The sequence below is a fragment of the Nothobranchius furzeri genome, chromosome 2 (assembly GCF_043380555.1).
Source record: "Nothobranchius furzeri strain GRZ-AD chromosome 2, NfurGRZ-RIMD1, whole genome shotgun sequence".
Taxonomy (NCBI): domain Eukaryota; kingdom Metazoa; phylum Chordata; class Actinopteri; order Cyprinodontiformes; family Nothobranchiidae; genus Nothobranchius; species Nothobranchius furzeri.
The window spans coordinates 16801513-16815242 of NC_091742.1; the positions used below are offsets into that span (position 1 = coordinate 16801513).

The window sequence follows — 13730 nt, forward strand, 5'->3', positions numbered from 1 at the left end:
ATAAGTCCCACGGCGTTGATAATAATCACTAACGACCGGACTCCCCTCAGCAGCCCTTCCTGTTGACCATGCTCCCCCATCTCAAGTCTCCGTCAGCAACCGTTACCATGACGACTCACCTCCCTAAATCTCAAAAGATAATGATGCTAAGTAAGTCTCTGCTGCTGAAGGGCATCACATAATGAAGCGGAGTCGAGCAGAGCTGCTGTCTCTGAACGAGACGATGGAGGGCCACAACCTGTCGGGTTAAATGTCACAAACTCCTGAAAACAGCATCTGTCTGAAAGCTGTAACCTTTTAGCTGATAGCTTAACAGCAGAAAGCGAAGCGAGTGGCTCGGGTTAGCATGCTGACGTGCCATTGCCATCCTCATTAGACATTTCCTGTTCCTGCTGAGGACAGCGTCTCATTAGGAATGTCTCTGTTGCTTTACAGGAGCAGGAGCTGTACCAGCGGGAGGGACTTGGGGTCAACGAGGTCCACTACGTGGACAACCAGGACTGCATAGGTAGGTCTGATTCACCTTTGACCCTGCAAGGTTACATATGAAGATGCGTCCAGCTGCAGACTGGTGGACAAGTCAGTCCACTGATTATAATAATCAAACAACAAATGTGTGAACGAAGCTAGCTTAAGACATTGATTTCATGCCTTAGCAACGTTCTAACGTAGCTGTAAATATATTAAAGTGGTTCTCTCGCATTTGTCTCAAAACCTTCTCCAATAACACGGCTCAGACCTAAACCAACCTTTGGACCATCCGGTTGTGGTCTTGGCAAACCGCCGCACTTCCCTGGTCCTCCAGTCATTACACACTCGCCCAATAACGTCAGAGGGGGAGAAACAGCCGGCTGCTACCACTTCAGCTTTAGAACCAGAGTCCCACAAAAACTACCAGAGTCCCACAAAAAAAAAAAAACGGACAACTAAAGACGTTCCGAGCTAGAAAACAGCTACGCGTGTTTCCTCCAGTAATGTGGGTTTGTGGTTCCGGTTAAAGCGTCTCAGGGACGATACCGGAGGAGAGTTCTGAGGGCTCCGTGTTTGTGTTCAGAACCGAGCTTGTTCTGTAGATTCACTAAAGCAGCTTTAAGGTCAAACATCAGTTTATTTCTCATGAAATCATCTGGAAATGATGCGTTCATGCACATGAAATAAAGTCCAGTTTAAAATAGCCAGTGGATTCCACTGACAGAATAAAAACAAAGAATCACAGTTGTTGCCTTGGTAACGGGTTCAAGCCATTTTAGAGGAAAGCATGAATCTTACATCAATCAACTGTTCAGTTTCACTTATTACAGAGAAACTCTGACAACAGCCAGATGGGTTTATTATTAATATGGGCTGGGTTTGAGGTGTCATGTGACCTGGGAGAAATTATGGCGTTTCTCTGGGATTCAGTTGTTCTGTAATGGTTCCATCATGATAGCTTTGATGATTCAGGATCAGCTGATAGTGATGCAGATAATTTAACTCAAATTCACTCTGGGCCAGAATGACAAACTGGGATGAAGTCATGGTCAAAACTCCATATTTATAAAAATAATGTTCCTTTATCTCCAGATGTAATGTTGATTGACAGCTGTCTGACCCTATAGGAGCCCCGCTGTGGTTTTAGCCTCTGATGCTTAAACCTCTCCTTCTCCTTCTCCGTAGACCTGGTGGAGACCAAGGTGGTCGGCATCCTTGACATCCTAGATGAAGAGAACCGCCTCCCTCAGCCCAGCGACCAGCACTTCACCGACGCTGTTCACAGCAAGCACCGGAACCACTTCCGCCTGACGGTGAGACTCACAGGAAGGAGCTGGCCCAGGGCAACAGGAAACAGGGCCGTTTCTCAATATGCATGCTTGTCTGTACTTGTGGGTTCGCGTCCTTGTGAAACGTCATCAACGATGGTCCAAGGAGTGTTCCAATTCTAAGTACGCATCATGGCAAGTTCGCTCAAAGTTCTCAGATGTGTTCTTGCATTGCCCACTGTGTCGAGGATGCTTCAGTGCACTCTTTTACGCAATTGGGACAGCGGTTTCATAGTGTGGCAACCGTTGTACTCCGAACGTCAGAGGAGAAATCTATTCACTGTAAAGTTGTATATCAGAAATACTAATATAAAAATATAAAGTTGTTTATTATTGTAAATAATTGTGTTACCTGTAAAATGTGTTGTGTGTGTTTGGATTTCACTTTTCACGATCCCTCAAAATGCTAATTTAGCTAACTGACCATCAAAATAAAAGTAGCTGTTTTTTAATTATTAATTTAATAGCGGAAAATGCTGGCATTTATCAGTTTAGATTACAGTGGACCAAATAAATTACTAATAACGTTTCGTTGTTGTTTACGTAGCAAACTAGACTCCTATGTTTGTATCAGGTCATTTAATAGCAGGAAATGGGAAGAACCAGCCCAGGGAAACAGGAAACCTGAAGGAACCGGCCCAGGGAAACAGGAAACCTGAAGGAACCGGCCCAGGGAAACAGGAAACCTGAAGGAGCTGGCCCAGAGAAACAGGAAACGGGAAGGTACCGGCCCAGGGAAACAGGAAACGGGAAGAACCAGTCCAGGGAAACAGGAAACGGGAAGAACCGGCCCAGGGAAACGGGAAGAACCGGCCCAGGGAAACTGGGAAGGAACCAACCCAGAGAAACTGGGAAGGAACCAACTCAGAGAAAATGGGAAGGAACGGGCCCAGGGTTACAGGAAACGGGAAGAACCAGCCCAGAGAAACAGGAAACGGGAAGAACCGGCCTAGGGAAACGGGAAGAACCGGCCCAGGGAAACTGGGAAGGAACCAACCCAGAGAAACGGGAAGGAACCGGCCCAGGGAAACAGGAAACGGGAAGAACCAGCCCAGAGAAACAGGAAACGGGAAGAACCGGCCTAGGGAAACGGGAAGAACCGGCCCAGGGAAACTGGGAAGGAACCAACCCAGAGAAACGGGAAGGAACCGGCCCAGGGAAACAGGAAACGGGAAGAACCAGCCTAGAGAAACAGGAAACTGGGAAGAACCGGCCCAGGGAAACTGGGAAGAACCGGCCCAGGGAAACTGGGAAGAACCGGCCCAGGGAAACTGGAAGGAACCGGCCCAGGGAAACTGGAAGGAACCGGCCCAGGGAAACTGGAAACGGGTTTATGAACAAAAAAATCTTAAGGGTTTTCTCAAGATTTGCAGGTATTTTATTTCTCAGACTGGACTGCATCATATCTTTTAGTTTCAGCTCTTTTCTTCGTTATTTAATCATTCATGTTTTTATTTAAGTCTGACAGGTTTTTTATTTAAATAAGTCATGAAAGCTTTAGGTTTATTATTTATGAGGCTGCTGTTGGTTAGATGAAGATGATGAAGAGACTGTGCTCAGACACGAATGTGTGTGTGTCCTACAGGTCCCCAGGAAGTCCAAGCTGGCGGTCCACAGGAATGTGAGGGACGATGAGGGATTTATTATCAGACACTTTGCAGGAGCGGTTTGCTACGAGACGGTGCGTTTAGGAACCACGGTTCTGTTGGACCTACTGGCTGCAAGGTTTAACTTCTGTTTCTCATTTGATCTCAGACCAAGTTTGTGGAGAAGAACAACGATGCGCTGCACATGTCTCTCGAGTGTCTGGTTAGCGAGTCCAAAGACCGCTTCGTCCGTGAGCTCTTCGAAAACTCCAACAACAGCAAAGACCTCAAGCCGAAGGCTGGGAAGCTCAGCTTCATCAGCGTTGGCAACAAGTTCAAGGTGAGCAGCAGGTCCACCTGTTCACAGGGTTGAAGGTCACGTTTACGTTTGTGGCCCTAAGGGCTCTGTTTGGGTTACACCAGGGGGTCTCAAACTTTTGGGGGCCAGGGACCCCTTATGGGATTGGAATTTCCCAAAGACCCCCTCAAGCTGCCTTTTGTCTTCCCAGATACCTTAGAGATGAATTTAATTCTAACATTTTCAACACAAATCCTCTGTTTGATTAGCCTGGCAAGCCAGACTAAATAAATGTATTATTTAGTCTGGCCACGCTCCTTTGACGGCTCTCGGTTGTGGGGCGGGTTCTACCGTTGTCTTTCAAATGATCTCCGCATTCCACTGGACAATGAATGTGACATACTCTTGTTTCACTCTGTTGCATCATCCCACCCACCAGGCATATAGAGTGCCCTGATTGGCCCACAAAGCGGATAAAGCTCTGTGATTTGTTCACTAAGCAGATAGAGCACTATGATTGGCCCACCATTATGGACCAATCACAGCTCTTTATGTGTTTGAAACCCCTCTAGAGAGCTGTGATTGGCTAGCCAGAGTCCTGGTAGGAGCTGCTGAGGTTCCAATGGAGCATGCCTAGACCAAACTTTGCAAAGCAAGAATTTGGTCTAGTTCACTAGGCTACTGTTTGATAGTAATGTTGACGTTACAGAAATGAAAATACCACTGGGCAGATTCATTCATCCACTTTTTGAAATCTTCCAAAAACATGAATGAAAATACTGAAACAAACTCATTAAACCCGTTTAATTGTATTCATGAGTTCAAAGACTATTTTAACACAATGAGCTCGTTGAGTTCTGGCAGAAAACAGGAAAACCTAGCCTCATCATAAACTCTTAGCTTCAGGCTTCCTTACACAGTAGATCCAGTCGTCGGGTGCGATGTTGGGTGTGAAGTTACAGACAGGCTCTCTTCATAGAAACTCTACGCGTCCGGAGCCGTAGCAGAACGAGCGTCTCTTCAAACACCAGCTGAAGCTGGACAAAAAGAGGATGATTTCCGCTCTCGCTTCGGCTCTTATAGATTCTTCAGCGTCGCTTTGGTGACGTCATCAAGCTGCTGCCGGCTGCAGGGAATCATGGGAAATGAAGTCCCTGCTGGCGCTGATCTCAATATGCCTTCTTATTTACGCTTCAGGGCGTTTCTGGCAGTCTTTTGGAGAAAAATACTGTATAGTAATTTCCTCATGAGGGCAGACCCTCAACGACATCATCTGCAAAAAGCAGAGACCTGATCCTCGGGCCACCAAAACGGATGCCCTCCACACCTTGGCTGTACCTAGAAATCCTGTCCATGAAGGTTATGAACAGAATCGGTGACAAAGAGCAGCCTTGGCGGAGTCCAACTCACTGGGAACGAGCCCGACTTACTGCCAGCAATGCGGACCAAGCTCTGTCACCGGTCAGAAAGGGACCTAACAGCCCGTATCAGAGGGCCTGGTACCCCATACTCCTGGAGTACCCCCCACAGGGCCCCCTGAGGGACGCGGTCAAATGCCTTCTCTAAATCCACAAAACACATATAGACTGGTTGGGCAAATTCCCACGCACCCTCCAGGACCCCCTAAGAGTATAGAGCTGGTCCAGTGTTCCACGGACAGGACGAAAACCACATTGCTCCTCCTGACTCTGAGGTTCAACAATCCGACGGACCCTCCTCTCCAGAACCCCTGAATAGACCTTACCAGGAAGGCTCAGGAGTGGGATCCCCCTGTAGTTGGAACACACCCTGCGGTACCCCTTTTCAAACAAGGGGCCCACCACCCCGGTCTGCCAGTCCAGTGGGACTGCCTCCAATGTCCACGCGATATTGCAGAGCCGCATCAGCCAACACAGCCCCACAACATCCAGAGCCTTAAGGAACTCCGGGCGGATCTCATTCACCCCTGGAGCCTTGCCACAGAGGAGCTTTTTAACCACCTCAGTGACCTCAGCACCAGTGATTTGACTGAGACCGCCCCATACCTCCTTTATGCCGCCATCGCCAAATCTTTTATGAAAAAGGACACAATGGCACATTACCGCCACGGTCTAACCGTCGTGTAAACGACCTAAGCCTACCCGATGCCACCATGGCGTTGTTGTAGAAACGGTCATCCGCCAACAGCCCAGTTGTCCTGGAAACGGTCTAATCCAGCAACACTGACAACTACGTGTTTCATGGACCCCCAACATTTAGCTCGTGGACCTCTGGGGTCCGGGACCTCAGTTTCAGGGCCACTGAGTTGGACTACACATCTATGCAGAGGTCAGAGGTCATGGCTCAGTTCTCAGGTCACTTTCAGACAGGAGCAAACAGGGCGGCAGTGGTGGTGAAGATCAGGAAGATTCTCAGAACAAGACTTCAAGTCGTAGCTGCGTGTAGATGGAGGAAAACACACACACACGCACGCACGCACACGCACGCACGCACACGCACGCACGCGCACACACGCACACGCACGCACACACACGCACACACACACACTCTGGGATGGGAAGTGGCCAGCTGATCCAGGTTCTGGATTAGGTTTGGGACCAGAACCAGGAGGAGCTGCATTCGTACAGGTTTGAGGTTTGCTCTGATGATCGTTTGTGAGGCTGTCGTGTCTGCTGGTGCGTTTCCATGGTTACCACATCATCCAAGGACAGTGGGGTGCCGCGCGTCCTGCTCACTGAATACGATGGCTGCTAATACCTGTCTGATGTGTTGCTGTGGGTTCTGCGTTCCTCCATATTTACAGATGTTACAGATGTTTTCAGACACAGTCACGCCCCCTCAGCCTGAATGACTCATCGTAACAACACCATCGGGTTATTCATGAGAGGGAGTGACAGACAGGAACATAAACCACTGATATGTATGATGCCGAAGCTGGTTTCTTTTAACCTGACTTGATGACTTCATCAGGCGTGCTGCTGCTGCTGAGCAGCTCAGAGATCAGGAGCTGAGTTGTGGTGGTCTCCTGAAGCTGCTCTGTGGGGATGCCAACCACAGGGTTTGTACAGGTGCTTGAAGTCCTTGAAAACGCTTGAATTTCAATAATGTGTTTTCAAGTTATGGTAAGTTCTGTAATAAGTTCTCAAAATGGCTTGAAGACAAACAGTTTTGTATATAAGACCAACCAAAATAATTTAAGGAAAAATGTTTGTTGTCCAAAACTAGAACGAGGTGGTTTTACCTGTAATGAACACGGCTGCTGCTGCAGGAGAATGTAAAAACCAGCGCTTGCAGCCAGAGACCATCCAGTGGGATGAATAGACTGCTATGTAGGCTGTAGACTTAGTCGGGAAGTTCCGATCGGGTTTTTTGTTCCCGATCTGATTCAGTGATTTGCTTTTAAGAGTCTGCCGATACAGAGTCCCGATTCGATGTTTTAGAAATGCATTAAGAAAACAGGAGAACACACTAGCATGTCCTTCTAGTTATTTTCAATCATTAATGCATTTCTTTCTGTGTTTATGTCATTTCTTTAGTTTTTTTGCCATAAATCTTTACCTGTTTGGAAAGTGCATGAATAAGAAATGTGTTAATATTACTACATGTAAAAATAGTCATTTATCATTTAAATGAATAAAAAATGTTAATATTAGGAATGAATGTAGAAGTAGCCCCAGTGTCCGTCTGTTTTCAGCATCAGGGATGGACATGATGGTAGCAGCAGAGTAACTTACTTTAGGAAGAGACAGCCGATCACAGCATGACTCAGGAAGTCTGCAGAACCCCACGTTTGCAACCACAGACCTTCAGTGTGATAAGCATGCTGCTGTCTGTAGACCATTTCTGGGTTTAATTAATGTATCTGTTAGTGTCGGCAGGCTGTTGCTGCAGCAAACGTAGGAAGGTCAGGCTTTTTAAGGTGGTGCATCAGTGTTGAACACAGCCTTTTCCACCTCATTAAATGACCAGTTTGCACACAGGACACTCCTGTTGCTGTTCGTTTAAAAATACATCCAATTTACAGATTTTTTCTCTGTCCAGGTGACCACCGTGCTCTGTTAGCTGACTGCCACATATTCTGGTGCGTGAATTCCCAGACTTCCTTAAATTGTGAGACTTACTGCGTTGTTGTCTGTGAAACAAAGAAAACTGATGTAGAGGAACTAGTCGAATTTAAAACTGAACCATTATTATTTCTTTATTTCTTCTTTCACCGATTCCCATTTCCTGAAAATACTGTGCTCGGATGGGAGCATCCCTATTTTTTAGTGCATCTTTCAGCATCAGCTGGTTGCGTGTTTTTGTCTGAGTTGCTGCAGAGTGTTTTAAGGTTTTAGGGTGACTGACTAGAACTAAACTCAGACGGGTTAAAACCAAGCCCCCACAATGCGGCTCAAAAATTGAAGCAATCCCGGAAGTACCAAAAATTGCAGTTCCACCCTCATCCGGCTGGTGTCAGAAGTGAGTAAATCCTCGTTGACTCCCATGTTAAAAGTACCAATTTCACAGCAGAAATAAACGTTTACAGCCTGGTACCAAAACATGTTTTTGGTTTAAATGATCTAGTTTACACTCATGACAACTCTGAGGGGGGTGAATTTTTTTCTCACTCTTCTGTTTAAGTGTATTAAAAGCCTAAAATTCTGTATAATTAATAAGCATCAGACCCACGTGACCACAGAGCTAGCTCCATGGAAAGGCCTCAGTAGAGCCTCGGTCTGGCTTGGAAACTGCTCCGGGATTTTGAGTCTCTGTGTGTGTGTGTATTCTGTTTTGGATATTTTTGTGCAATTGTTGGACAAAATGACTTGCTGCTGCATTAACTGCACTAATGGAGCGTCCAAGGAGTCTCCACTTCATTTTTTTTTGGTAAGTAAAATTATATTTATGTACAGGTGCTGGCCAGTAAATTAGAATATCATCAAAAGGTTGAAAATATTTCAGTAATTCCATTCAAAACGTGAAACTTGTACATTATATTCATGCAATGCACACAGACCAATGTATTTCCGATGTTTATTACGTTTAATTTTGATATTTATAGGTGACAACCAATGAAAACATCAAATCTGGTATCTCAGAAAATTAGAATATTCTAAAGGCCAATGAAAAAATGTTTGTTTCTCTAATGTTGGCCAACTGAAAAGAATGAACATGAAAAGAATGTGCATGTATAGCACTCAATACTTAGTCGGGGCTCCTTTTGCCTCAATAACTGCAGTAATGCGGCGTGGCATGGACTCGATCAGTCTGTGGCACTGCTCAGGTGTTATGAGAGCCCAGGTTGCTCTGATAGTCGTCTTCAGCTCCTCTGCATTGTTGGGTCTAGCGTATTGCATCCTCCGCTTCACAATACCCCATAGATTTTCTATGGGGTTAAGGTCAGGCGAGTTTGCTGGCCAATCAAGGACAGGGATACCATGGTCCTTGAACCAGGTGCTGGTGGTTTTGGCACTGTGTGCAGGTGCCAAGTCCTGTTGAAAGGTGAAGTCTGCATCCCCATAAAGTTGGTCAGCAGCAGGAAGCATGAAGTGCTCTAAAACTTCCTGGTAGACGGCTGCATTGACCCTGGACCTCAGGAAACAGAGTGGGCCAACACCGGCAGATGACATGGCACCCCACACCATCACTGACGGTGGAAACTTTACACTGGACCTCATGCAACGTGGATTCTGTGCTTCTCCGCTCTTCCTCCAGACTCTGGGTCCTTGATTTCCAAAGGAAATGCAGAACTTGCTTTCATCAGAAAACATAACTTTGGACCACTCAGCATCAGTCCAGTCCTTTTTGTCCTTGGCCCAGGCGAGACGCTTCTTGCGCTGTTTCTTGTTCAAGAGTGGCTTGACACACGGAATGCGACACCTGAATCCCATGTCTTTCATGAGTCTCCTCGTGGTGGTTCTTGAAGCGCTGACTCCAGCTGCAGTCCACTCTTTGTGGATCTCCCCCACATTTTTGAATGGGTTTGTCGTCACAATTCTCTGCAGGGTGCGGTTATCCCTAGAGCTTGTACACTTTTTTCTACCACATTTTTTCCGTCCCTTCGCCTGTCTGTTAATGTGCTTGGACACAGAGCTCTGCGAACAGCCAGCTTCTTTAGCAATCACCTTTTGTGTCTTGCCCTCCTTGTGCAAGGTGTCAATGATTGTCTTTTGGACAGCTGTTAAGTCAGAAGTCTTCCCCATGATTGTGGTGCCTTCAAAACAAGACTGAGGGACCTTTTAAAGGCCTTTGCAGGTGTTTTGAGTAAATCAGCTGATTAGAGTGGCAGCAGGTGTCTTCTATATTCAGCCTTTTCAGAATATTCTAATTTTTTGAGATACCAAATTTGGAGTTTTCATTAGTTGTCACTTATGAATATCAAATTTAAATGTAATGAACATTGGAAATACATTGGTCTGTGTGCATTGCATGAATATAATGTACAAGTTTCACGTTTTGAATGGAATTACTGAAATATTTTCAACCTTTTGATGATATTCTAATTTACTGGCCAGCACCTGTATTTTAGGTCCCTGCTGAGCTAAGATTTTAACATGTACTGTTTAACCATGAAATTTAAATGTAATAGGGTAAAACCCAGTGCATTTACCATAATGCTGCACTTTAGAAAATGGGTTGAAATATAACATGTTGGTGGAGCTGGGTTCTGACTATCGGCTTGTGGAGCTCTTCTCCCCTCCCCGCAGCTCGGCGCATCTCTGTCTGATCGCGGCTTCTGTCTGCTGCTCGGGCTGTCGGCTTGTGGAGCTCTGGGATGGAAACCTTTCCACCCGGTTCTCCCCAGCGGCAGCTCTGCGCATCTCAGATCACAGCGGCGCTTGTCTGCTGTGCGGCTGCCGGCTTGTGGAGGTCTCGGGAGACCTCTGTGTTCCACCCGGTTTTACCCAGCGGTCAGCCCGGCGTATCTCTGACTCAGAAGCTCTGGTGTTGTGTATATATGTCGATGTGTTGTGCACAGTTAACTCCGGTTGTAGCTAGGTTGCTACCTCCGTTAGCTTAGCTCCCACCTCCGCGTTAGCTTTGGGTTAGCTTCAGGTTAGCTTGTAGCTAGTTCGACCGGGTGTCGTCATTTGATCCCAGCCTTACAGCCCCACCCTCAGCTCCTTCTCTCTTCCCTTTTGTGGAATTGTCTGGGCTTGACGGAACCTGTGACACGGTCGAAGTGGCGGTGGTGGCCACCTCCCATTTAGCCTCAAAAACGTGTTATTGGAGTCTATGGAAACCCATTGTCCAATATTTATATTTCGATGGTTAAAACCAAAGCTAAGCTCTTGTTTTACTTTAGAAAATCTGTATCTGAGGAACATTTAAATGTCGGGCTAGTAGAGCACATTGAACTGCTTCTGTGTGTGTGTGTGTGTGTGTGCTGTATAAATACAGGGGCCTTGCCTTGACATGTTGATTTATGAGGCTATATCCAGTTTTTCACCTGATTCCAATCATTTTAAACCACATGATCAGGCCTAATATCCAGTCCTGTGATCAGATCACCCTCTTTAATAACGGTAATAAATTATTTCACATGATGGTGAGGCAAAACTGCCCTCTTGAGTCTTCATGCATTGTTTTGTCTTTGCAGTTTGATGCTTGAAATGTAGGAAAATTTACCTTGAAAATGCTTGGAAAGTGTAAGAACCTGCAATCCCAACAGTCCTTCGGACAATGTAAGACATCTTAAGGCCGCGGGTGAAGCATGCTCTGCAGATGCTAACAGGACATGTCCACCTCTTTAGGTTATTAAATTCATGAGGGTCTAAGTATTGGCTTTTAGCGTCTTTGTGCAGCTTCACATTGAATGTGTATGCCGCAGTTATAAAAACCCACACTGCATTACATAATAATTAATAATTGTTTGTGTGTTTGCATCTTGGTGCATCATTAGTAGGTTAATTTTTTTCAGCTGTACTAGTTGGAGCTGGCTAACCGGAGCAGGTTAACGAGAGGCCTGTTCCACAAAGCGAGCTAATCCAACAATCCAGGCTGTCTTTAACTATCCCGGTTTAACTTCCCCAAAGTCAAAACCGCAGAAGAGGCTAGCCCGAAGCCCCTCCCTTTTGCCATGGTAACACAAGCTGGAGAACAGTCCTGCTCCATGGCAGGCTAGCAGCTAGGCTATCTGAAGCTTGGTGAATCTGATTGGACGAGGCATGTTGTAACCTGGCAGCTATGAGGTGGTGAATTGGTGACACCACTAGCCCGCAGCGCTAGCAGCAGCTGCAGCTTTGTTCTTGGTGGCTAATTATCACTTATCTAGCATTGATTAACAGGGTCTGCCTGCGGTGAGCCTCGCTTGAAAAGGACGTTTGAATCCACCTGAGCATCCTGGAGTGAACTGGTGTGCTGGTTCAAGTGAGGATTTTTCACAAAGCCTTTATTTTCTGAGCTTGCTTCATGGAACAGCCCTCTGGTTGATGAGGCAGGGCTACCTAAAGCTGGCTAACCGGGTCAGAAGAAGTCTGTGTTGAGAGGAGAACAGGATGCATCTTATTTCCCGGCTCGATGAGAAACTGTCCCATAATTGAGCTGCTGCATATCTGAGATTCTGCTTCTGTTCTGCAGATGCAGCTGAACATCCTCCTGGAGAAGCTACGCAGCACAGTGAGTTGATCTTCAGGAACCAGTCATTCTTCCTGCTGCTTCTGGGATAACTTGGTCTCCTCCTGCAGGGCTCCAGCTTTATCCGCTGCATCAAACCCAACCTGAAGATGGTCAGCCACCAGTTTGAAGGAGCCCAGATTCTGTCCCAACTGCAGTGTTCTGGTGAGTGAGCTATTCCTGGTTCACAGCTGCACATTCTTCATGTTTCATCAGACAAACTCCTCTAACCTGCTGGTTAAGATTACACCTGCCTTCCTAACTAGTTGTCTGACAGAGGAACTGTTTTGCCCCAATGATTAACAAGACCTGCCAGGCTGACAAGTTACCAAACTCCTGGTTCTGACTCGCCCCTGGTTCGGACTCGCCCCTGGTTCGGACTCGCCCCTGGATCGGACTCGCCCCTGGGTCTGACTCGCCCCCGGATCTGACTCGCCCCCGGTTCTGACTCGCCCCTGGGTCGGATATTTTGGCAGCAGTAGCTCAACAGGTTGAGCGGGTTGTCCAGTAATCGGAAGGTTGCAGGTTCGATCCCAGCTCCGGACAGAGAATGCTGCTGTTGTGTCCTTGGGCAAGACACTTAACCCACCTTGCCTGCTGGTGGTGGTCGGAGGGACCGGTGGCGCCTGTGCTCGGCAGCCTCTCCTCTGTCAGTGCGCCCCAGGGCAGCTGTGGCTACATTGTAGCTCATCACCATCAGTGTGTGAATGTGTGTGTGAATGGATGAATGATACACTGTAGTGTAAAGCGCTTTGGAGTCCTTACTCTGAGAGGCGCTATTCAAGTGCAGGTCATTCATTTATCATTTACCTGCAGGGATGGTGTCAGTTCTGGACCTCATGCAGGGCGGGTTCCCCTCCAGAGCTCCGTTCCATGAGCTCTACAACATGTACCAGAACTACATGCCTCCCAAACTGACCCGGCTCGACCCAAGGCTCTTCTGCAAGGTCAGTTTTCTGATCCTGGTTCTGGTTCTGAGTTGAATCACTGCTAAGGAGTGTGTGCGTGTGTTTGTGTGTTTCAGGCTCTGTTTAAAGCTCTGGGACTCAATGACCTGGACTACAAGTTTGGACTGACCAAAGTGTTCTTCCGACCTGGAAAGGTGAGACTGTGTGTGTGTGTGTGTGTGTGTGTGTGTGTGTGTAAGGTGAGACTGTGTGTGTGTGTGTGTGTGTGTGTGTGTGTGTGTGTTTGCGTGTGTGTGCGCGCGCGCGCTATATTAGGGTCAGGCCGGTCTCCTACGGGTGGTGTAGTTCTTAAGGACTTACTTTTGGAGAGACTGAACCGCATTTTTAAATTAATTAGCTGTGTGTGTCCTCCTAAAACTCTGTTCTTTGCTGCTGTGGGCCACACACACACACACACACACACACACACACACGCACGCACGCACACACACACTGCTTGCTCCTCCCACTGAGCAGATGTCTGTTGGCTCACTGGAGGAGAGCTTTGGAGAAGGGAGTTGCT

The 13730-nt window shown here is 47.0% G+C and overlaps 1 protein-coding gene across 7 annotated transcripts in view; it reads left to right on the forward strand.

Moving 5' to 3' along the window:
- The window catches only part of myo6a (myosin VIa), a 62037-nt gene that overhangs the window by 29469 nt on the left and 18838 nt on the right, over positions 1 to 13730 (forward strand). For 6 of the 7 annotated variants that reach the window (XM_070544542.1, XM_070544544.1, XM_070544545.1 and 3 more), the window contains exons 15-22: positions 436 to 508; positions 1657 to 1784; positions 3385 to 3480; positions 3555 to 3725; positions 12225 to 12263; positions 12332 to 12425; positions 13077 to 13207; positions 13285 to 13362. In XM_070544542.1, the coding sequence (XP_070400643.1) occupies positions 436 to 508; positions 1657 to 1784; positions 3385 to 3480; positions 3555 to 3725; positions 12225 to 12263; positions 12332 to 12425; positions 13077 to 13207; positions 13285 to 13362 (810 nt within the window). Of the gene's footprint in view, positions 1 to 435; positions 509 to 1656; positions 1785 to 3384; positions 3481 to 3554; positions 3726 to 7703; positions 7744 to 12224; positions 12264 to 12331; positions 12426 to 13076; positions 13208 to 13284; positions 13363 to 13730 lie in introns of those variants that run through there. The other variant, XM_070544549.1, reaches the window with a different exon arrangement.